We start from the raw sequence: 25771 nt of genomic DNA, 5'->3' as shown, positions 1-25771 counted from the left end.
CTCGACAGCAATGATAATGCTCCGGTTTTTACACAGAAAGTCTATAAATCATCAATAAGAGAAGATTCACCAACAGGAACCGTTGTCATTAAAGTTAGTGCCATGGATGCTGACGAGGGATCTAACGCAAATATATCATATGAAATATTAAACTCCGTTGATGAAGCGTCTGAAATATTTAAAATAAACAGAGAGACTGGTGAAATTAAGTTGGTTGGAAACACTGATTATGAGAGGAAACGACAATATCAATTACATGTTCAGGCAGGTGACGCAGGAGGTCTAACTGATTCTTGTAAGGTTACTATAGAAATAATTGATACAAATGACAACACACCAGCTATAAATATCATGTCGAAATCAACTGTAGTTACAGAAGACGTTCAACCTGGTACAGTTGTGACAATTATAAACACACTGGATCCAGATTCAGCTGAAAATGGGAAAGTACAATGTACAATTCAAAGAGACATCCCGTTTTCTATTTCTACAACATCAAATAACTTTTTCAGTATTGTAACAGACAGTCAATTAGACAGAGAGACAGAATCTGCATATAACATAACAGTGACCTGCTCTGACGAAGGAGTTCCCTCGCTCTCCAGCAGTGTGACTCTCACCTTACAGATCTCTGATGTAAATGACAACCCACCTGTCTTTGAGAGAAGCTCATATGAGGCCTACATTGTAGAAAACAACACACCAGGTCTCTCTATATTCACAGTGAAAGCTACAGACACTGACTGGAACCAGAATGCTCGTGTTTCTTACATTCTAGAGGAATCCTCTGTTAACGGAGTGCCAGTCTCCTCCTATGTGTCTGTCAGTGCTGATAGTGGAGTCATCCATGCAGTTCGCTCTTTTGACTACGAGCAGATCAAAGATTTCCAGTTCTGTGTTAAAGCGCAGGATGGAGGCTCTCCTCCTCTAAGTAGCAACATGACTGTGAAAATCCTGATCCAGGATCAGAACGATAATCCTCCTCAGGTTCTGTATCCAGTCCAGACTGGTGGCTCCATGGTGGCTGAAATGGTTCCTCGTTCAGCAGATGTGGGCTACCTGGTGACTAAAGTGGTGGCTGTGGATGTGGACTCTGGACAGAATGCCTGGCTCTCCTATAAACTACAGAAAGCCACAGACAGAGCGCTGTTTGAAGTGGGCTTACAGAATGGAGAAATAAGAACTATCCGTCAAGTGACTGATAAAGATGCTGTGAAACAAAGACTGGCTGTCATAGTGGAGGACAACGGGCAGCCCTCTCGTTCAGCTACAGTCATTGTTAACGTGGCGGTGGCGGACAGCTTCCCTGAAGTGTTGTCGGAGTTCAGTGAATTCCCACACGATAAGGAATACAATGATAATCTGACTTTTTACTTAGTGTTGGCTCTGGCTGTGGTTTCCTTCCTCTTCATCACGTGTTTAGTGGTTATTATATCAGTGAAGATCTACAGATGGAGACAGTCTCGCATCCTGTATCACTCCAGTCTCCCTGTGATTCCATATTATCCACCTCGTTACTCAGACACTTTGGGAACAGGAACTCTGCCACACGTGTACAATTACGAGGTGTGCAGAACGACTGACTCCAGAAAGAGTGACTGCAAGTTTGGAAGAGTTGGTAGTCAGAATGTGTTGATAATGGATCCCAGTTCTACAGGGACGATGCAGCGGATACAAAATGAGAAGAGCATCCTGGATGAACCTGACTCTCCTGTTGAGGTTGGTAACAATATTAAGCACATCTATTTATACTACTCATTTTTCTTATAGATTCAAATTCTTTCCTCATGTGGAATGTGTTTCTGCATATGTTTGAAGAAGATTCAAATTCCTCATAATCCCTTTTAATCATTTGTTTCCTTTCTTTTTGTACCTTATTTGTGATTTATTGGAGACCATGTATAGTTGTAGCATGTAGTATCTTTTTTTTATCTCCAACTCCTGCCTTTTTTAACCCTCTGAGCTCAAACTGTGATATAAACTTGATATATGTGTTGTCTACTAAATATGTTGGCAAGCAGATCAGTACTTCACACAGAAAATTAATGAATTAATCTCATTGGGATTGGATAGGGATTGAATTGTAGCCTCAAAAATAAGGATTTTGACCATGTCTTAAATTAGGGAAAGCTTCTTTGAAAGTTCAGAAAACAACATTTGGAAATTAACAGAAACTGAATGCAGTGCAGTTCTCAATATAAATTATGTAATCTTTTAATGCAAGCCAAATAGCACTGCTAAACCTCAGACTTTAAAAACTTAAAATTTCTAATAGCATAATAGCTGCAAGCTTTTATAAAACCTTTGCTCTGGCCTCCACAATAAACCAATAGTATATGTTTCTAATTATAATAATTACATTTCATCAGTTTATCCTAACTTATCTTGCATTAAGCCTAAGTGCTAAGCCTTTTATATATACAATAAATAGTGTCCATTAGCATCTTCCTTAAGATACTTTGTCAACTACTTATCTTGTTAATCAGTCAACAACTTCTCTCTACGATTGTATCCAGCACAAGGAACTAAATTTGATCCCTGGTCTTCTATCTTTCTTCTTGCTTTGCAGAATATATAGAGTGTGGACATAGCATAGAATTTTGCTACAGTTCTGACAGAGTTTTTCTGGATTTTCTATCTATGTTTTTTTTTAAATATCTAGAAGCACACCTCTGTCAGTGTCTATCATCTCAGGCCTGAGGATGCTGAAATAAACTATATTTTATTTATACCTGTACCAAATTTGTTTTTTGGTTCATTTATAACATTGATTAAAATGTCACAACTTACTCCAAGTATGTTTATTATAATTACCACATTGCTGATGAACTAGTGATGAAATAGTTTGTCTTGCAACCAACAGCTTAAACATTAGGACGAATAATTTATATTAACAATAAGTGAACACCAACAGAATCAACACGAATGAGGTTTAACTAGTTCAACTGTAAAGTAGGAAATGTAATCATAAATTATTTACTCACCCAAAAAATAATATTATTTACCTGAAAATTATGTTCACATTCATTCTTTTTTAAAATGTTTGTCACAAGTTGCTAGTTCTTCTTACATGAACTACAAACTAAACTGAGAATCTGCAGAGTCAGTCAGATGTTTTCCAACTTCTTTCTGATTGGAGCAATTGCAAATGTTAGAACTGATCCATGTTATAACTATGTGTGATCTACCTAATATCATTGCTTGCACTCACAAGCTAGAAGTCACAGCGTATAAAGGTGAATTTAATATCTCCTGGGAATGATTTAATCTGGACTTTTTTTTACTGGTCATTAAATGCACCTGCACATGTTAATTCAATTACCTGAACTGAATGTTAGTGGGGGTGTTTTGCCTTCCAGTATAAACAGGATAACATATTTGAAATGTGTTCACTGGGTGGTAGTTAAACGACGCCGTGATTGTGTGATCTCTTTAAAATGAACTATTAAAGTACTGAGATATGAACTGTTTTGACGTAGTGCAGTTCATTTCGTTGAACAGTGAAGGACGCTGTTTGCCATCAAGTTGCTGAGGAGGTTTTCATATTGTGCTCTCCTGTACGTCAGCACATCGCATTGGGAGGCAGAGAGTGGTCGAGTTAACAACCAGGATCTCCGTAGAAAGCAGGAGGGAGGACTGCACAAATAGATCCCTTTGTTTTACCGTGCATTTTATTCGCGCTTTGGGGACCTCGCCATTATTTGTACTATTCAAAACCGAATAGCAGAGATAAGAAGAGGACGAAGGATTTCTAATTTTCAGCATTTTTTATGTCGGCTGGAAAGATGAGATGGCAAATGGTGTTGCTCTTCTCTCTGCTCCGCCTCGGTGTTTTGCGCGGTCAGGTCAGTTACTCCGTTCCCGAGGAAATGAAAAGCGGGTCTGTAATTGGTAAAATAGCTCACGATTTAGGTTTAGGGGTGGACCGATTAAAATCTGGCAAAGCTAGAATTTACACTGGGAATACTGAGGAGTACGTGGAGCTGAATCGGGAAAGAGGGGTGCTAAATGTAAAACAGAGAATAGACAGAGAAACGCTGTGCGGTCAAACAATGCCCTGCGCGCTGCATTTTCAAATAATCCTTGAAAACCCAATGGAATTTTACACGGTGACCGTGGAGATTACTGATATAAATGACAATCCTCCCACATTTGAGAGAGGGGAGATGAAATACGAGATCAGTGAATCGGCTCTTATTGGCGCTCGGTTTGTTCTAGAAAAAGCAATTGATGATGATGTTGGTGTGAATGGTTTAAGCAGCTACACCCTTAAACCGAACGACAATTTTGTTCTGAAGACGACTAGCCGAGTTGATGGCACTAAACACGCAGAGATGGTTTTACAGAAACCGTTAGACCGAGAAAAAAATGAACATTTGTCACTAACATTAACCGCTCTGGATGGCGGCGAACCTCAGCTCACCGGAACAATGCAGATTATCATAACGGTGTTAGATGCAAATGACAATTCACCCGTTTGTTCTAAACCAGGAGTACAAAGTAAGTGTTGCAGAAAATGCTCCTGCTGGCACGATTATAACCACAGTAAAGGCTAGTGACAAAGATAAAGGCAACAACGGAAAGATAATGTACACAATTCCAAAATCAGCAGCTGCAAGTCTCTTCCAAATTAATTCTGCAGATGGAGTATTGATGCTGAACGGAAACATAGACTACGAAAAAAGAAGAATTTATGAGTTAGACATTCAGGTCTCGGATCAAGGAGGATTGTCCGACGCTTGCAAAGTGATAGTAGATGTTACAGACATAAATGATAATCCTCCGTCCATTAACGTGATGTCGAAATCGACCGCATTGCCTGAAAATGCAAAACCCGGAACGGTTGTGAACAATGTTGAATATACAGGATCCAGATTCTAATGAAAATGGCAAAGTAATGTGTGTTTTAAGTGAAAACTCTGCGTTTAGTATTCAAACATCCACGAATAATTTTTTTACTGTCGTTACAGAGGGGGAATTAGACAGAGAAAAAGCTTCTGAATATAATGTAACAGTGACCTGCTCTGATGAAGGCATGCCCTCGCTATCCAGCAGCGTCACTCTCACTTTGCAAATCTCTGATGTGAATGACAACCCACCTGTTTTTAAACAGAGCTCATATGAGGCCTACATTGTAGAAAACAACACACCAGGTGTGTCTATATTTACAATAACAGCTACAGATGCTGACTGGAACCAGAATGCTCGTGTTTCTTACATTTTGATGGACTCTGCTGTTAACGGAGTGCCAGTCTCCTCATATGTGTCCATCAGTGCTGATAGTGGAGTCATCCATGCAGTTCGCTCTTTTGACTATGAGCAGATCAAAGATTTCCAGTTTCGTGTCAAAGCACAGGACGGAGGCTCTCCTCCACTCAGTAGCAACGCGACTGTAAAAATCCTGATCCAGGATAGGAACGATAATCCACCCCAGGTTCTTTACCCAGTCCAGACTGGTGGCTCCATGGTGGCTGAAATGGTGCCTCGTTCAGCAGATGTGGGCTACCTGGTGACTAAAGTGGTGGCTGTGGATGTGGACTCTGGACAGAATGCCTGGCTCTCCTATAAACTACAGAAAGCCACAGACAGAGCGCTGTTTGAAGTGGGCTTACAGAATGGAGAAATAAGAACTATCCGTCAGGTGACTGATAAAGATGCTGTGAAACAAAGACTGACTGTCATAGTGGAGGACAACGGGCAGCCCTCTCGTTCAGCTACAGTCATTGTTAACGTGGCGGTGGCAGACAGCTTCCCTGAAGTGTTGTCGGAGTTCAGTGAATTTCCACATGATAAGGAATACAATGACAACCTGACTTTTTACTTAGTGTTGGCTCTGGCTGTGGTTTCCTTCCTCTTCATCACGTGTTTAGTGGTTATTATATCAGTGAAGATCTACAGATGGAGACAGTCTCGCATCCTGTATCACTCCAGCCTCCCTGTGATTCCATATTATCCACCTCGTTACTCAGACACTTTGGGAACAGGAACTCTGCCACATGTGTACAATTACGATCTGTGCAGAACGACTGACTCCAGAAAAAGTGATAATAAGTTTGGGGGAGGTGGAATTCAAAACGTATTGATTATGGATCCTAGTTCCTCCGGAACTATGCAGCGGATACAAAGTGAGAAGAGTATCCTGGATGAACCCGACTCTCCTGTAGAGGTGAGAATTTATTAATTTAAAAATAATTACTCAATATGGCTATTTATGTTTTTTTTTTTTGTTTTTTTTTTGGAGTTTTGTTCAAAGTTGTTGCTTTTGGAAGTAACCCGACGCTTGCAATGTGTGTGACAATGTTAGCACCGAGCAGTTGAATAGCTTCACATATTTCAGGTTGAACACTGGTTCGTGTGTTTCGAAACATAAGCTCTTGCTTTGAAAAATATGTGATTATCTTGCATGATGTCAGCTGATTTCAACTAACCGTTCGCTATAGTTTTCTTTCAAATGTATTCATGAATGTTTAAATGTATTTTCTCCTTAACCTTTTTGACAGCTTTCTTTTTTATTATACATAAATCAGACAATGTTCTTTATTTAATTTAATTTTTTACTTGTTTAATTGTCTGACGTTGTTGTAGTACATTATATTAAGCTCTAAGGGCCGCTATTGGCCAGTGAGTGTAAGCATTGAAGCAGCTCTCCTCCGTTTCTTCCCCGTGATCCATTTTCTCTTTAAATCAGAGGACATCAAACACGCAGAGCGAATGTCTGGACCCTTCATTGTCCGATAAATGCGACTGATGGACAACTTAAATGCGTTGTGATCACCATGGAAAGGATTTCCTTTTAGCCACGGTTTGGAAAAAAAAAAAAAAAAACTTAACTGGGATTTGTCTTTTTTTTTCTGAATGGAAAATAAGGAGGGAACAATGGAGCGGCTAGCGCTGTTGTTTTTCTTGTTCCTCTTCCCCTCTCTGGTGACTGCCCAGGTCAGCTACTCCATTCCCGAGGAAAGTCCAAAAGGATCATTAATCGGTAACATCGCTCGGGATTTGGGTTTGGACAGTAAAAGGCTGTTTTCCGGAAACGCTCGAATTTTTACTGGAGACAACACGGATTACGTTGATCTGAAGAGAGAACGGGGAGTCCTCATTGTCAAAGACAAAATAGACAGGGAGCTGCTTTGCGGGCAGACGACGCCTTGTGCCCTTCATTTTCAAGTTATTCTGGAAAACCCCATGGAGTTTTACACGGTTGCTGTTGAAATTGTCGATATAAACGACAACGCCCCATTATTTGAAAAGTCGGACATGACATTTAAGATAAGCGAGTCGGCGGTGATAGGAGCAAAATTCTTGTTGGAGAGAGCCGTAGATCCCGATGTTGGCACGAACGGTCTTCAGAGTTATTTTCTTTCCAAAACAGAGCATTTTGCTTTGAAGTTGAAAGATCAACCAGACGGTGAAAAGATTGTTGAGATGGTTTTGCAAAAACCTCTTGACAGAGAAAAACAGGAGGAGCTATTTTTAGTGTTGACTGCAGTGGACGGAGGAGAACCGCAACTAACCGGCACAGTAAAAATCCATGTCACGGTGCTTGATGCTAATGACAATGCGCCAGTTTTTACTAAACCACTTTACAAAGCTACTATTCCAGAGAATGCCGCTAAGGGTACAGTTGTAACCAGAGTTAGTGCTTCTGATGCGGATAAAGGATTAAACTCCAAAATACTTTATTCTATCTCCACCACAATAGCAGATATACGAGATTTGTTTAAAATGAATGAATCGAATGGCGATCTAATATTAGCTGATAGTATAGATTACGAGAAAGCGCGTTACTATCAGATACATGTACAAGCAAGTGATGAAGGAGGATTAACAGATTCCTGTAAAGTAACTGTTGATGTGACTGACATTAATGATAATAAGCCTGTTATTAATATAATATCACAGATTAACGTAATTCCAGAAGACTCTAAACCGGAGACAATAGTGACCATGGTAAATGTTCAGGACTTAGATTCAGGAGAAAACGGCAAAGTTCACTGTGCAATTAATGAACAGATTCCTTTTACATTAAAATTAGCAACAGATGGTTTCTTTAATCTTGTGACAGAAAGTAGATTGGACAGAGAAATAGGATCAGGGTATAATATCACTGTTATCTGCTCTGATGAAGGAGTTCCTTCACTCTCCAGCAGCGTCACTCTCACTTTGCAAGTCTCTGATGTAAATGACAACTGCACCTGTATTTGAGAGAAGCTCTTATGAGGCCTACATTGTAGAAAACAACACGCCAGGTGTGTCTATATATACAGTGAGAGCCACAGACACTGATTGGAATCAAAATGCTCGTGTTTCTTACATTTTGGAGGAATCCTCTGTTAACGGAGTGCCAGTCTCCTCCTATGTGTCTGTCAGTGCTGATAGTGGAGTCATCCATGCAGTTCGCTCTTTTGACTATGAACAGATCAGAGATTTTCACTTCTGCATTAAAGCGCAGGATGGAGGCTCTCCTCCTCTCAGCAGCAACGTCACTATGAAAGTCATCATCCAAGATCAGAACTGATAATCCACCCTCAGGTTCTGTACCCAGTCCAGACTGGTGGCTCCATGGTGGCTGAAATGGTGCCTCGTTCAGCAGATGTGGGCTACCTGGTGACTAAAGTGGTGGCTGTGGATGTGGACTCTGGACAGAATGCCTGGCTCTCCTATAAACTACAGAAAGCCACAGACAGAGCTCTGTTTGAAGTGGGCTTACAGAATGGAGAAATAAGAACTATCCGTCAGGTGACTGATAAAGATGCTGTGAAACAAAGACTGACTGTCATAGTGGAGGACAACGGGCAGCCCTCTCGATCAGCTACAGTCATTGTTAACGTGGCCGTGGCGGACAGCTTCCCTGAAGTGTTGTCGGAGTTCAGTGAATTTCCACACGATAAGGAATACAATGACAACCTGACTTTTTACTTAGTGTTGGCTCTGGCTGTGGTTTCCTTCCTCTTCATCACGTGTTTAGTGGTTATTATATCAGTGAAGATCTACAGATGGAGACAGTCTCGAATCCTGTATCACTCCAGCCTCCCTGTGATTCCATATTATCCACCTCGTTACTCAGACACTTTGGGAACAGGAACTCTGCCACACGTGTACAATTATGAGGTGTGCAGGACGACTGACTCCAGAAAGAGTGACATTAAGTTCGGCAGAACTGGTAGTCAGAACGTGTTAATAATGGACTCCAGTTCTACAGGGACGATGCAGCGGATACAGAATGAGAAGAACATCCTGGATGAACCCGACTCTCCTCTAGAGGTTAGAGTGCTTTTTTGCGTTATAATCTTTATCATTTCTTACCCTGTTTAAAAGGTAGCTTGACATCTGAGGTATATTTTCTTATATTTATATTGCTTACCTCTACAACATTTTTGGTCCCTGTTACAGACATCTCACTGTAATAGCCCATAACATTAATGCTTATTGAGTTCTCTAGTATGAAGCAAAAAGTATTGTATTATTGTTACGTCCTGCTGTAGGTAGAATGAGTAATCTTCTGACCAATGCATTGTCTTAACTTCAGGACCATGGACAGAAACACTAGCTGGGAGAGTCATGCACTGTCCATGGTTGAATTTTTGCCTTGAGTTTTTAACAGCTTGTTCTATGTAAAGGTTTCTTCTCTATGGTCTTTTCTCTTAAAAATATGTTTAAAATTTGCATTTTGAAATGATTTGTGCTACAGGCTGTGGACTTTAGTTCAAGGTTGTTGTTTTTTTCCCTCTGGATTTTTTTCTTCTTCTGCTTGTTTTCAGACATAAATCAGTGACACATGCTTGAACAAGTTAAAATAACATAATTCCTCAAGAACATACAGTTTTCTACTCTCATAGGTCAACAGTTCTTTCCTCTCGGTTTGCATTGAGCCAACTGAGAGTTAGTAAAGCGCTGACGTCACTTTACAGCGCTCTCTTAAAGTGACAGTACAAGCATTTATTTTAAACATAAAAGAAAACCATTAAACATAACCAAGATCAACATTCTTGAGCTTTGTTTCAGGAGATAATGAAGTGCCAAACATATTTTCACCAGAAATAAAAGTATTATTATTATTATTTTATCATTATTATTATTATTGTAACTCTGGCCATTTTACATTTCCTAAATCTCATCAATTTACTGTAGTTTTGGTTATATTTTGATATATCTTAATTATATAGATAATATGTTTTATAAATATTGCCCACAGCTGTTTGGGAAAATCGTTACAAAATATTTATTTTAAATGCTGTACATGTGTTTTCAGACTTTAGAACCAGACATGGAGATTATGTGTGACGTTCTGCAGTTTTATGGTTTCGACTCTTAGGGCCGCTGTTGGCCAGATGCTGACGGATCAGGGCGTCTTTGCTGGTTCCACCATCCTTACAATTTGCACAGTTGATCATTTGACAGTTATACTGCGGAAGGATTGCTGAAAAAAAGGATAAACACGTACTACTTCGACCATTTTTTTTCATTCAGCAAATGACTGAACTCTTAACCGGAGGCTGGAAGTCGATTTTAGTGATTGTTTGTTTTGTTGGTCGTTTTTTTTTTTTTTATACAAAAGACTGGAAGCTCAAACGGGGAAAAACAGAACAATGAATCGGGCGGTACTGTTTGTTATCGCTCTCTTTTCTCTGGACTCGGTGGTCGGGCAGGCCAGCTACTCTATTCCAGAAGAATTGCCAAAGGGATCCTTGATTGGAAATGTCGTTCACGATCTAGGATTGAACACTAAACGTTTGGTATCCGGTAAAGCCACGATTTTTAACAGAAACACCGCGGAGTACGTAGAGCTCAACAGAGACAGAGGCGTCCTGCTCGTCAAGGAGAGAATCGACAGAGAGGCGCTGTGTACAGACACCACGGTTTGTGCTTTAGATTTTCAGCTTATTTTGGAGAATCCGATGGAGTTTTACACAGTTACCATCCAGATAACAGACATTAATGACAATTCACCGACGTTTGAAAAGAGCGAGATGAAATTTAAAATTAGCGAGACTGCAATGAAAGGTAGCAAAATTTGTGTTAGAACGGGCGGCGGATCATGATGTCGGAATCAATGATCTCCAGGATTACGTGCTGAAACCATCAGACCATTTCGCATTGAATCTGCACAGTGACGCTAATGGCCGACAAAATGTCGAGATGGTTTTGGAAAAGCCCTTAGACAGAGAGAAAGAGCAGCAGATAAATCTAGTGTTAACAGCTGTTGACGGGGGAGAGCCACAGAGATCAGGGACGATGTTAATAGATATTACAGTCTTAGACGCTAACGATAATGCTCCAGTTTTCACACAGAAAACATACAGAGCCTCTGTTACTGAAAATTCCCCGAAAGGAACAGTTGTTGCTATAGTTACGGCGTCCGATCATGACGAAGGTCCTAACAGTAAAATAACATATTCAATGACAAACACGTTAGATAACGTCAGAAAAGTGTTTCAGATAAACGAGGAAAACGGACAAATTGTATTGAATTGAAAATATTGACTACGAAAATTCAAAGCACTTTCAAATAAATCTCCTTGCCAGTGATAATGGTGGACTGACGGATTCTTCTAAATTGATTGTCGATGTGCAAGACATAAACGATAACAGACCTGAAATAAGGATAATGTCAAGGTCAAATGTAATAGCTGAGGATTCAAAACCTGATACTGTTGTTACAATTATAAACATAGAAGATTTAGACTCTGAAAAAAACGGAGAGGTAAAATGCTTTGTTAAAGAAAGTGTGCCTTTCATTTTAAAATCATCAAGAAATAATTTCTACAGTTTAGTAACAGACAGTGATTTAGATAGAGAGAGCGCATCTGCGTATAATATAACAGTGACCTGCTCTGATGAAGGAGTTCCCTCCCTCTCCAGCAGCGTCACTCTCACCTTACAGATCTCTGATGTAAATGACAACGCACCTGTATTTGAGAGGAGCTCATATGAGGCCTACATTGTAGAAAACAACACACCAGGTGTCTCTGTATTCACAGTAAAGGCTACAGATGCTGACTGGAACCAGAATGCTCGTGTATCTTACATACTGGAGGAATCCTCTGTTAACGGAGTGCCAGTCTCCTCTTACGTTTCCGTCAGTGCTGATAGTGGAGTCATCAATGCAGTTCGCTCTTTTGATTATGAGCAGATCAAAGACTTCAAGCTTCTGCTGTCAAAGCACAGGATGGAGGCTCTCCTCCACTCAGCAGTAATGCCTACTGTGAAAATCGTTATCCAGGATCCAGAATGATAATCCTCCTCAGGTTCTGTATCCAGTCCAGACTGGTGGCTCCATGGTGGCTGAAATGGTTCCTCGTTCAGCAGATGTGGGCTACCTGGTGACTAAAGTGGTGGCTGTGGATGTGGACTCTGGACAGAATGCCTGGCTCTCCTATAAACTACAGAAAGCCACAGACAGAGCGCTGTTTGAAGTGGGCTTACAGAATGGAGAAATAAGAACTATCCGTCAGGTGACTGATAAAGATGCTGTGAAACAAAGACTGACTGTCGTAGTGGAGGACAACGGGCAGCCCTCTCGTTCAGCTACAGTCATTGTTAACGTGGCGGTGGCGGACAGCTTCCCTGAAGTGTTGTCGGAGTTCAGTGACTTTCCACACGAATAAGGAATACAATGACAACCTGACTTTTTACTTAGTGTTGGCTCTGGCTGTGGTTTCCTTCCTCTTCATCACGTGTTTAGTGGTTATTATATCAGTGAAGATCTACAGATGGAGACAGTCTCGCATCCTGTATCACTCCAGCCTCCCTGTGATTCCATATTATCCACCTCGTTACTCAGACACTATGGGAACAGGAACTCTGCCACACTGTGTACAATTACGAGGTGTGCAGGACGACTGACTCCAGAAAGAGTGACATTAAGTTCGGAGGAGCTGCTAATCAGAACATGTTGATAATGGATCCCAGTTCTACAGGCACGATGCAGCGGATACAGAGTGGGAAAAGCATCCTGGATGAACCCGACTCTCCTCTAGAGGTTAGACAGTTATTTTTGTTTGTTTTCCCCCCTTTTTTTCTGTCATCAAGCGTTTAAAATGCAATTACTGCAAGTTTCATGAAAAAAAAAATTACAAGTTCTGCATTGTAATAAGTCTTGGTACAGTGTATTTGTGAGTTGACAGTGTGAATTTGAAAAAAGAAATAAATGAAAAACAGCCTGAGATTTCAGATAACATAAACATAGATCATGGGTTTTGCCCCTTTTCAAGTAAATTGTTTTCTAAATATGCCCTCAGTTGTTAAATTCATTTGAGAAAATTATCTTTCACCTTTATCAATCAGAATATTTTACTTATTCACGACGCTAGTTAACGCCAGCACCATGGACAGTGATTTATTTATTTTTATCTTCGTCTCCACTTTCCAACAACGTTCTCGTTCATAATTCTATATATCTGTCCTTTTCAAAAATCACCCTAGTAATGATCATTAATGATCACCGTCCTGTTTCAGTTCACTAACTTCCTTGCTTCTCTCTTGAATTCCTACGTATTTTTGAAACATGCCGATGCAAAATGATTTCGATTTTAAAGTGTGAAGGATTTTGATTTAAAAATTATTTTTTGACTTTTACGTCTGAATATTTTGTACTTACGTGTCAGGTCAGTCAAAGCTTCATGTTTTTTATGCGTTTTTTTTTTTATTTATTTATTTTTTTATGCAGAAACATTAAAAGCTGAACGTCCTAATTATGCTCTGCAGTTTTATTCTGTGGACTCTTAGCGCCGCTGTTGACTTCAAATTTGTTGACCCAGTATATGCGTGAGGCTGCTGCAACTCCTTTGTAACATCGCCATAACGCAACGGGAGCTCGAAAAGAAAGCCTCCGAAAATTGCTGACGGACGATGGTTGTTTGATAAAGCTTGGCGTTTACACATTTTCATTTTGGATTTCTCCGCCGTCAGAGTTTCATGAAGACGCGCTCGGATTTGATGTTGGACTATTAATACCAGCTTGTGTGGAAATAGAGGCTGGGCTCCATTGGGAGACAATCAGATCAAACAATGAAGCGGCAAGTACTGCTGGCGTTTTTCTCTCTCTTTCTCATCAACTCGACGATCGGACAAATAAGCTACTCTGTTCCAGAGGAAATGCCAAAGGGCTCCCTGGTGGGAAACATCGCACATGACTTGGGTTTGAATACGAAACGTTTTATATCAGGTAAAGCGAAGATTCATACCAGGAACAGTTTGGAGTACGTGGAGCTGAGCAGAGAAAGAGGATTGCTCCTCGTAAAGGAAAAAATCGACAGAGAGGCGCTGTGCACAGAGGTTACGGTCTGTAGTCTAGACTTTCAGATTATTTTGGAGAATCCTATAGAATTTTACACCGTTACCGTCCAGATTACAGATATTAATGATAATGCGCCGACATTTGAGAAAAGCGAGATGCATTTTAAAATAAGTGAATCAGCGACACCAGGAGTCAGAATTTGTGCTTAGAGAGGGCTGAGGATCACGATGTTGGAATCAACGGAGTTCAAAAATACGAATTAAAACCAAGCGATAATTTTGCTTTGAAGATGCACAATAATCCACATGATAGCAAAAACGTAGGAGATGGTGTTACAGAAGCCTCTAGACAGAGAGACAGAGGAGCAGATAAATCTAGTACTGACCGCTAAAGACGGAGGAGACCCGCAAATGTCGGGAACGATGGTTATTGTAATAACCGTTTTAGACGCAAATGATAATGCTTCCACGTTTTACACAGCAAACGTACAAGGCAGCGCTTACTGAAAACTCGCCGATAGGCACTGTTGTTGCTTCTGTCACAGCGTCAGATGCAGATCAAGGTTCTAACGGAAAAATAACATATTCAATCACAAGTACGCAATCAAATGTTAGGAAAATATTTGAGATTAATGAGGAAAATGGCGAGGTGTCTCTAATTGGAAATATTGACTTCGAAAAAAATAAGTTATTTGAAATTATTATAGGAGCTACAGATGATGGAGGACTTACTGATTCCTGTAAGCTAATTGTTGAAGTGCAAGATATAAACGACAATAAGCCTGAAATTAGTATAATGTCAAAGTCAAATGTTATATCAGAGGACGTTGAAGTTAACACCGTTGTAACAGTTATAAATATTGAGGATACAGACTCTGCTGAAAACGGGAATGTGAAATGCTTTATCAATGAAAATATGCCATTTGTTCTGAAAATGTCAACGAATAATATCTACAGTTTAGTGACAGACAGTGAATTAGATAGAGAAACATATTCTGAGTATAATATCACAGTAATTTGCTCTGATGAAGGAGTTCCCTCGCTCTCTAGCAGCATCACTTTCACCTTACAGATCTCTGATGTAAATGACAACGCACCTGTCTTTGAGCAGGAGCTCATATGAGGCCTACTATTGTAGAAAACAACACACCAGGTTTGTCTATATTTACAGTAAAAGCTACAGATGCTGACTGGAATCATAATGCGCGGGTTTCTTACATTTTGATGGACTCTGCTGTTAACGGAGTGCCAGTCTCCTCATATGTGTCCATCAGTGCTAATAGTGGAGTCATCCATGCAGTTCGTTCTTTTGACTACGAGCAGATCAAAGATTTCCAGTTTCGTGTCAAAGCGCAGGACGGAGGCTCTCCTCCACTCAGTAGCAACGTCACTATCAAAATTCTGATCCAGGATCAGAACGATAATCCTACCTCAGGTTCTGTATCCCAGTCCAGACTGGTGGCTCCATGGTGGCTGAAATGGTGCCTCGTTCAGCAGATGTGGGCTACCTGGTGACTAAAGTGGTGGCTGTGGATGTGGACTCTGGACAGAATGCCTGGCTCTCCTATAAACTACAGAAAGCCACAGACAGAGCGCTGTTTGAAGTGGGCTTACAGAATGGAGAAATAAGAACTATCCGTCAGGTGACTGATAAAGATGCTGTGAAACAAAGACTGACTGTCATAGTGGAGGACAACGGGCAGCCCTCTCGTTCAGCTACAGTCATTGTTAACGTGGCGGTGGCGGACAGCTTCCCTGAAGTGTTGTCGGAGTTCAGTGACTTTCCACACGATAAGGAATACAATGACAACCTGACTTTTTACTTAGTGTTGGCTCTGGCTGTGGTTTCCTTCCTCTTCATCACGTGTTTAGTGGTTATTATATCAGTGAAGATCTACAGATGGAGACAGTCTCGCATCCTGTATCACTCCAGCCTCCCTGTGATTCCATATTATCCACCTCGCTACTCAGACACTTTGGGAACAGGAACTCTGCCACATGTGTATAATTACGAGGTGTGCAGGACGACTGACTCCAGAAAGAGTGACATTAAGTTCGGAGGAGCTGCTAATCAGAACATGTTGATAATGAATCCCAGTTCTACAGGGACAATGCAGCGAATACAGAATGAGAAGAACATCCTGGATGAACCCGACTCTCCTCTAGAGGTTAGAATGCTTTGATTTATTTGGTCCTCCTTATGCCTTGTTACCCTACAATATATTTAAATCATAATTGCCCTGTTCTTGTGTTGCACCTTTATCTAGTCCAGAGGACCCCAAAACTTATCACTCTGTATTCATTCGAGTTTAGTTTTTAACAACAGTCACTTACATTATATGATGTTTTATGGTACATCATATTTTGTTTCATTGCAGTACAATTCTCTTTAGTTTTACAAATATTTTTGCAACAGTGTTTTAACTACACCTATAATGACCCACTTATGCCTGGAAAAGTCAGCAGGCATTTAAGTAGGCAGAGAAACAGACAAACAGGTTGGATTTGATTATTTCTGATACTTGTAATCAATTGTTCAGTCTTTTATTCATCCACAATTTGTTTGTATGAGAATCACAGACAGCAACAGTTGACGTAAACACCACCATAACCCCATTAATTTATTTGTTTACAATTTCCCATAATATGTAGCAGTTTTTTAATTATTATTTGCTTGGATTTTCCTTTTTCTTTTATTTTGTTTTTATTTATTCCTTTGTGAAAATGTTTTGCCCATCTCAAGAACAGGTTATTTTAAAATTCCTACATCTTTATCTTGTAATACCAGCTAAGATAAATTGCTGAATTATCATCTTGAAGGAGCCTTTTTTTTAATTTAGTAAACCATTTTTTGTGTACGTTATCAGTTTTTCAATTATCAAAGGTTTCTTTGATTTTCTGCTATATGTTAAATGTCTTTATTTGTCTGCTGAACGCTGAACGCTTCTACAGATATACTTGGATTAAAAAAATAGTATTTATAATTTATGACTGAACTAACAGTCACAATAATAGTGACTGTTGAGGACGACTGGTTTCAGAACCACGGTCAGTTCTTTATCCGTCTCAGCTTAGATAGCATGTACTTTCTGACTTTCTTTTTTTGTTTATTTGTTTTGTTTTATACTCATACTATCAGTTGTCATATCATTTTACCAGAAGTTCATGATGATGTTTTGAGTGATAGAAACCTTCTACCTGCGTAGCCTTGCATTAAATTAGGATACTGAGTTGAACAAAGACGATATACTGCAACACATTCATACTGTTAATGCCTATTTTTTTTCCAAAATCTTACCAATTATCTTCAAGGCTTGTAAACAAATATGATGACTGATGAAAGACTATATTAAAAACTTTATTCATAATAACTATGCAATCTTTCAATAATCATCGGGTTTTTATACTTTGAACCCAATAAAAAAAGGATTGATTGCTTTTTGTGTTCCGCAGTTTTCATATACAGACTCTTAGGGCCGCTGTTGACCGGAGTGTAGAAAACTGACAACACGTCTGTTTCAGCACCTCCTCTGTTCCGCCCGCATGATAAAGAAAGGACTGAACAGAGGAGAAAGAGGCGCTCCGTTTCTGTACATCGTCTTGGAAAGAACCGTGGAATTTTGCACTCATTTTTCGTGTGGACTACCACCCCGCAGGGACAATTCACATTGGATTTGATGCCCGTTTTACAGATTGTAAAAATACCGCACTTTAGACAAGAATTTTCGCAGGACAATGGCAAGGCAAGTAACGCTGATTCTGTTTTCGTTCGCTCTCGGTTCGGTTATCGGGCAGGTCAGCTACACTATTTCTGAAGAATTGCCGAAAGGATCTTTGATTGGTAGTATAGCTCACGATTTGGGCTTGGAGGCGCAGCGTTTTATTTCGGGCAAAGCTCGGATTTATACCCGAGACAGCAGTGAGTACGTGGAGCTCAGCAGAGAAAGAGGACTCCTCCTCGTCGGGGAGAGAATCGACAGAGAGACGCTCTGCAAGCAGACGACGCCCTGTGCGTTGCATTTTCAAATAATACTAGAAAACCCCATGGAATTTTATACAATAACAATCCAGATTGCAGATATTAATGATAATGCACCAATGTTCAAGAAAAAGGAGGTCGTTTTCAAAATAAGCGAGTCAGCGGCAATTGGAGCAACATTCGTTCTGGAAAAAGCTGTAGATCTTGATGTTGGCGTTAATAGTGTCCATGGATACGAACTACAGCCGACGAATAATTTTGCTCTGAAGCTTTACAATAATCAGCCAGATAAAAATGTGGAGATGGTGTTACAGAGGCCGCTAGACAGAGAGAAAGAGGAGCAGATAAATCTGGTCTTGACGGCTGTAGACGGAGGAGAACCGCAGATGTCAGGTACGATGCTCATTGTGATTACAGTTATAGACGTGAATGATAATGCTCCAGTTTTTACGCAAAAAACGTATAAGGCTACTGTTACCGAAAACTCACCCAGAGGGAACAGTTGTTGTAACCGTCACAGCAGCAGATGCAGATCAAGGTTCTAACAGTAAAATAACATACTCCATCACTTCTAGAAATGACGACGAAAGTACAATATTCGACATAAATAAAGAAAACGGCGAGGTTATGTTAACTGGTAATCTTGATTTTGAAGAGTCGAGAAATTATCAACTTAATCTTGTTGCTAGTGACGATGGTGGACTCACTGATTCGTCCAAATTAATTGTTGACGTTCAAGACACAAATGACAACAGTCCGGAAATTAACATAATGTCAAAGTCGAACGTAATTCCAGAGAACGCTGAATTAAATACCGTTGTTACCATGATAAATATTGAGGACAGAGACGCAGGAGAAAATGGGAAGGTGCATTGTTACACTAGTCAAAACATACCATTTATGCTGAAGTCATCAACGAGTAATTTCTATAGTTTAGTGACAGACAGTGAATTAGACAGAGAGAGCGCCTCAGAGTTTAACATCACAGTGACCTGCTCTGATGAAGGAGTTCCCTCCCTCTCCAGCAGCGTGATTCTCACCTTACAGATCTCTGATGTAAATGACAACGCACCTGTATTTGAGAGAAGCGCTTATGAGGCTTACATTGTAGAAAACAACACACCAGGTGTCTCTGTATTCACAGTGAAAGCCAAAGACGCTGATTGGAATCAAAATGCCCGTGTTTCTTACATTCTGATGGATTCCTATATTAACGGAGTGCCAGTCTCCTCATATGTGTCCATCAGTGCTGATAGTGGAGTCATCCATGCAGTTCGCGCTTTTGACTACGAGCAGGTCAAAGATTTCCAATTCTGCGTTAAAGCGCAGGATGGAGGCTCTCCTCCTCTCAGCAGTAACGTGACTATAAAAATCCTGATCCAGGACCAGAACGATAATCCCCCTCAGGTTCTGTATCCAGTCCAGACTGGTGGCTCCATGGTGGCTGAAATGGTTCCTCGTTCAGCAGATGTGGGCTACCTGGTGACTAAAGTGGTGGCTGTGGATGTGGACTCTGGACAGAATGCCTGGCTCTCCTATAAACTACAGAAAGCCACAGACAGAGCGCTGTTTGAAGTGGGCTTACAGAATGGAGAAATAAGAACTATCCGTCAGGTGACTGATAAAGATGCTGTGAAACAAAGACTGACTGTCATAGTGGAGGACAACGGGCAGCCCTCTCGTTCAGCTACAGTCATTGTTAACGTGGCGGTGGCGGACAGCTTCCCTGAAGTGTTGTCGGAGTTCAGTGACTTTCCACACGATAAGGAATACAATGACAATCTGACTTTTTACTTAGTGTTGGCTCTGGCTGTGGTTTCCTTCCTCTTCATCACGTGTTTAGTGGTTATTATATCAGTGAAGATCTACAGATGGAGACAGTCTCGCATCCTGTATCACTCCAGCCTCCCTGTGATTCCATATTATCCACCTCGTTACTCAGACACTATGGGAACAGGAACTCTGCCACACGTGTACAATTACGAGGTGTGCAGAACGACTGACTCTAGAAAAAGTGACTGTAAGTTCGGAGGAGCTGGTAGTCAGAACGTGTTGATAATGGACTCCAGTACAACAGGAACGATGCAGCGGATACAAAATGAGAAGAGCATCTTGGATGAGCCCGACTCTCCTCTTGAGGTTAGTTATAATAATCAGCTACAGTCTTTTGAATTTCTGCACGTTTGTTTGAATTTTAACTTTTTGTTTCTTCTTTTTTTGTGCTTAGTTCCAAAGCAATAACGTTTTATTGATAATTTACCGAGGCTTATTCTTTTATCTCTTTATACTTTTCGAGTGTTTCAAGGTTATTTATTTTACTTTAAAATGTTTTTTTTTAATTTTTTTTTTAGTTTAAGTTAATTTAATTTGTAGTCACTATAAGACTTGGTAAAGAAAGGCTTTGAGGCATGCTAAATTTCAGCACCCTGGACAGAAGCGCTAATAATCACCTAGACTCCTGCTGCAGTTTTCTCTCTCTCTCTCTCTCTCTCTCTCTCTCTCTCTCTCTCTCCTTGTGTCTTAATACTCTATTACATTTGTTTCTTTACTTTGGGAATGTTTTTTTTTTATTATTATTTTCAGTAATTATGTATTGTTGGTTCCCTTTGGTGAATTGTGTTACCCGTTATTCTTTTTTGAATGATTTATTTATTTTTTTTATTTTTTTATTGCGGTTTGGTGATATCTTTACAGAAGTCATTTTATATTTACCTAACAACTCTTGCAGTTTTGCTCTGTCAACTCTGTGGGCCGCTGTTGGTCAATTTTTTTTGCAGTTGTTGAAAAGGTTTAAAGCAAACCTCCCGTGCCATGTCAGTATTTTAGAGAGGAAATTGAGAGAGCGCTGCCTTCGTAAAACTCACAGATCGTTTGTTGACTGTTTTGTTGCAAGTTCTTCCTATCATCTGGATTTGAATGGGTTTTGTTTTATTGTTTCTTCCACGTTCTATTGGCTCTATTTCTTTGTGTAAATTGAGATTGAATCTATTTTTTTGAACGGGAGTGCAAAGCATCGGACAGAACAATGGGACGGCAAGTACTGTTTTCCATCTTGCTTTGCTGCGTCTGTTCAGCTCTAGGTCAGATCAGCTACTCTGTTCCTGAAGAAATGCCAAAGGGATCTGTGGTGGGAAACATAGCAATAGATTTGGGTTTGGATGTGAAAAGATTACAGTCGGGTAAAGCGCGCATCTTTGCGGGAGAAAGTGCGGAATACATCGAGCTGAGCAGAGAAAGAGGAGTCCTTCTGGTGAAAGAAAAGATCGACAGAGAGTTGCTCTGCAGACAGACGACGCCTTGTGCTTTGCATTTGCAGGTCATTTTAGAAAAACCCATGGAGCTTTTTCGGATAACAGTCGAGATTACCGACATCAACGACAACAGTCCCAGCTTTAAACACTGGCGAGAAGCGCTTTGAAATCAGCGAATCTGCGGTTACGGGCTCTAAATTTGTCTTAGAAAAAGCAGTTGATTTAGACATCGGCAGAAATGGTGTAAAGAATTACAGCTTAAAACCTACAGATAATTTTGTGTTGAAGGTAGAAAATGAGGCGGATGGAAATAAAAAGGTTGAGATGATTTTACATAAACCTTTAGACAGAGAGAAAGAGGAAGAGATTTCATTATTGCTAAAAGCTGTAGATGGGGGAGAACCGCAAATGTCGGGTACAGTGAAAATTTATGTGACTGTTCTCGATGTAAATGACAATCCTCCTGTTTTTACACAGTCAGTGTACAAAGCAACTATAGCAGAAAATTCTCAGAAAGGAACCACACTGACGACAGTCAGTGCTTCTGATGCAGATAAGGGAATCAACGGAAAAATTTCGTATGCATTATCGACTTCTATTGATAGTTTATCTGATACTTTTCAAATAAAAGAAAATGGTGAAGTAATTTTAGTAGGGGGAGATTGACTTTGAAAGAGCAAAAAATTACCAAATTGATATTGTAGCTACAGACAGCGGTGGTCTTTCTGACTCCAGTAAAATTATTGTTGATGTTATTGACGTAAATGACAATGACCCTGTTATAAGTATCATGTCAAAATCTGACTTTATTCTAGAAGACTCTCCTTATAATACTGTCATAGTGATGTTTAGCGTTACTGACCCAGATTCAAGTAACAATGGTCGTGTAAATTGCAGAATAAATGAAAATATACCATTTGCTATTAAAACTTCATCAAATGACTTTTATACCCTCATAACAGATAGTGAATTAGACAGAGAGACAGTCTCTGAGTACAATATCACGGTAACATGCTCTGATGGAGGAATCCCCTCCCTCTCGAGCAGCGTCTCTCTCACCTTACAGATCTCTGATGTAAATGACAACGCACCTGTCTTTGAGAGGAGCTCATATGAGGCCTACATTGTAGAAAACAACACACCAGGTGTGTCTATATTTACTGTTAAAGCTACAGACGCTGATTGGAACCAGAATGCCCGTGTTTCATACATCCTGGAGGATACGTCTGTAAATGGAGTACCAATATCATCATATGTGTCGGTCAGTGCTGATAGTGGAGTCATCCATGCAGTTCGCTCTTTTGATTATGAGCAGATCAAAGATTTCTATTTTCACATAAAGGCGCAGGATGGAGGCTCTCCTCCGCTGAGCAGCAATGTAACTATAAAAATCCTGATCCAGGACCAGAACTGATAATCCACCTCAGGTTCTGTATCCAGTCCAGACTGGTGGCTCCATGGTGGCTGAAATGGTTCCTCGTTCAGCAGATGTGGGCTACCTGGTGACTAAAGTGGTGGCTGTGGATGTGGACTCTGGACAGAATGCCTGGCTCTCCTATAAACTACAGAAAGCCGCAGACAGAGCGTTGTTTGAAGTGGGCTTACAGAATGGAGAAATAAGAACTATCCGTCAGGTGACTGATAAAGATGCTGTGAAACAAAGACTGACTGTCATAGTGGAGGACAACGGGCAGCCCTCTCGTTCAGCTACAGTCATTGTTAACGTGGCGGTGGCAGACAGCTTCCCTGAAGTGTTGTCGGAGTTCAGTGAATTTCCACACGATAAGGAATACAATGACAACCTGACTTTTTACTTAGTGTTGGCTCTGGCTGTGGTGTCCTTCCTCTTCATCACGTGTTTAGTGGTTATTATATCAGTGAAGATCTACAGATGGAGACAGTCTCGCATCCTGTATCACTCCAGCCTCCCTGTGATTCCATATTATCCACCTCGTTACTCAGACACTATTGAGAACAGGAACTCTGCCACATGTGTATAATTACGAGGTGTGCAGGACGACTGACTCTAGAAAAAGTGATAGTAAATTTGGCGGAGCTGGTAATCACAACTTGTTGATAATGGACTCCAGTACTGCAGGGACGATGCAGCGGATACAGAGTGAGAAGATCATCCTGGATGAACCTGACTCTCCTCTAGAGGTTAGAGCATTATCACATTACTTGTAAATGTTATTATCAAAATCCAGTTGCCATCTGCATGTTATAGTTTTTACAACCACTTTCATTCAAAGTTTGCATTAAACTAAATTGTTTTGTAACAGTAACATGCTTTCTCGCCCTGAATTACTTTGTTAATAGTTCATTTTCAGCAGTGTAATGGACTTTTATTCTAAGTACAATTTTGGATACGTTTTGTTGGGGCAAATGATTGTCTAAACATTTCTGTTGTGTAAATATGTCTAGTAATTTTAATTATCAGTATCCTCTACAATGTGTTGATACCTTAATTTTCATAAGAATTTACTGTTCACTATTTAAAAATTGCTTTTAAGACTACAGCTTCAAGTGAAATTCACACCATATTTGTTTGAAAAAGTAAGCTTTAGTAAGTAGGCAAATATAGATGTAAGATATAAAGATGACAACATTTTTCCACTTTAAATTAATATAAAAACAGCCAAGGCCTAACAACATGTGGTCTAATCATTTGTGGGAGCTCAACGTTCTGTGTTGATATCTTTTTATATTTGACAAGATGTTAAAAATATTCAGATTTCTAGCCAAGGCATGTGCTTGAATTGTCTGCCTTTTTGTCATATTTTATGCTTACATACATACTGTATGACCATTAATCATTTCCTTTATTATGCTGACTTGTTTTTTGGACACCTTGTTTTATCAGCATCTTTAATTTCTTCTTCTTACTAGCAAACTGTGTTCATAAACTCTTATTTATTCTAAAACTCAGTGCTAAATATGGCTTTTTATACAAACACAATTTAGCTTGACCTTTTAAGCTAGTCATACTAAAGATTATTTTTAAGTATTCTATCTTAAGTGTAGCTTACTGCTCTACCTGGGGCATTTGAGACAAGTGTTCCTTTGTTTTAAAATCTTAATCTGTCCTTATCCATCTATTTCCTGTACATGCTTGTCTTTGCAAAGTTGTGGGGTTTCTTATGTCCAGTGATCATTAGGCGACAGTCATGCACACCCCAACACACTGGGTAAACCCAGGGAATCTCCACATATTCATGGAGAAGAACAGATGAACTCTATGCATACATACCCTGAAGCAGAAGTTGAATACAGAATTTTCTTGCTGCAAGGCAAGAATGTCTCAGTGCTGACCACTGCACAGACCTCTGTCTTTGTTAGTAAAAAAAAAAAAAAAAATGGCATAACAATAACTAGTCTTAGTTTCTCATTGATAAATCTCTAAAGAGGTTATTAAAATTATAAGCACCAACAAAAAAGACAGTTCTGAGAAGTTTACAACCTGACAAAAAAAAAATATATATTTTCATCATTTTTGTCAAGCTAGTGTGTGCTACTACAAGTCCTTGCTTTAAAAACTCTGTTGTGTTTATTTTCAGTTGCGTGAATTTGGAGTCTATATTTTACGGCTGAAAAAGTAGCCATGTGATTTGTTTTACACCTTTCGATTTTAAGGCAATCACTAAGATATTTTTCTCCTATTTTTCTTTTTTTTTAATAAAGATGTTCTTTTAAAAAAATAATCTATTTACCAAATGATCAATTTGGTGTTTATATCCACACCTATTTTGGATTATTTATTCTTAAATAGTTTAGTTATTTCAAACTGCTTGTATTAACTTGCCGTGTTTGACGGACTGGGTAATTTTTGATACATTACGTGTCTGTATACTATCTAAAAATGCCAGAATGAACTAAATAATTGTACTTTTTCACTATTTCTAATTCATATGCAAGATGAACACTTAACTGTATCAACTACCTCAAGATCTCTTTTTCTTTTTAATTAATTTTTCGCAAGGTATTATATTTTCTACAACGTGCTTAATGTACCTCAACCCCTTATACGTAGTGTTAAATGGTAAACGGACAATAATTTAAAAATAAAAATAATTATAGTTCCAAGAAAATGATATGCTGTAATATGAATTTAACCTTTTTAAAAGTTGGATTCGATTAAATGCCCTTTTATTAATATGATGCCCGGTATTACTAAGTGCGTGTAGTATTTTTATCTTAACAGTTTAAGGTGAATTGTAGTCTCACATCCGGTCTGCTCCTGCAAAGACTGGATGTCTGCAGTGCACGAATTTGTACTCTCAGGGCCGCTGTTGGCTCATGCAGA

General features: G+C 39.7%; 5 protein-coding genes and 1 pseudogene across 6 annotated transcripts in view; all 6 read left to right on the top strand.

Moving 5' to 3' along the window:
• LOC116714991 (protocadherin gamma-A12-like) overlaps positions 1 to 25771 on the top strand; it is a 188203-nt gene that overhangs the window by 67675 nt on the left and 94757 nt on the right. The gene's annotated exons all lie outside the window — the stretch shown is intronic.
• Positions 1 to 25771, top strand: part of LOC116714994 (protocadherin gamma-A5-like) — a 125364-nt gene that overhangs the window by 4841 nt on the left and 94752 nt on the right.
• Positions 1726 to 4987, top strand: LOC116715022 (protocadherin beta-1-like; annotated as a pseudogene).
• LOC116715015 (protocadherin beta-16-like) lies at positions 6180 to 8315 on the top strand. Its single transcript, XM_032555830.1, has one exon. The coding sequence runs from the start codon at positions 6856 to 6858 to the stop codon at positions 8203 to 8205; it is 1350 nt and encodes a 449-aa protein (XP_032411721.1). The 5' UTR covers positions 6180 to 6855; the 3' UTR covers positions 8206 to 8315.
• On the top strand, positions 12022 to 12623 carry LOC116715037 (protocadherin gamma-A8-like). The gene has a single exon (XM_032555846.1). The coding sequence runs from the start codon at positions 12279 to 12281 to the stop codon at positions 12606 to 12608; it is 330 nt and encodes a 109-aa protein (XP_032411737.1). The 5' UTR covers positions 12022 to 12278; the 3' UTR covers positions 12609 to 12623.
• Positions 22766 to 23483, top strand: LOC116715034 (protocadherin gamma-A7-like). Its single transcript, XM_032555844.1, has one exon. It carries the CDS (start codon positions 22926 to 22928, stop codon positions 23466 to 23468), a length of 543 nt encoding a protein of 180 aa, XP_032411735.1. The 5' UTR covers positions 22766 to 22925; the 3' UTR covers positions 23469 to 23483.

The sequence above is a fragment of the Xiphophorus hellerii genome, chromosome 23 (genome assembly GCF_003331165.1).
Source record: "Xiphophorus hellerii strain 12219 chromosome 23, Xiphophorus_hellerii-4.1, whole genome shotgun sequence".
NCBI lineage: Eukaryota > Metazoa > Chordata > Actinopteri > Cyprinodontiformes > Poeciliidae > Xiphophorus > Xiphophorus hellerii.
Note: the sequence above shows the minus strand (reverse complement) of the source record. Positions and strands in the feature narration are given on the sequence as shown.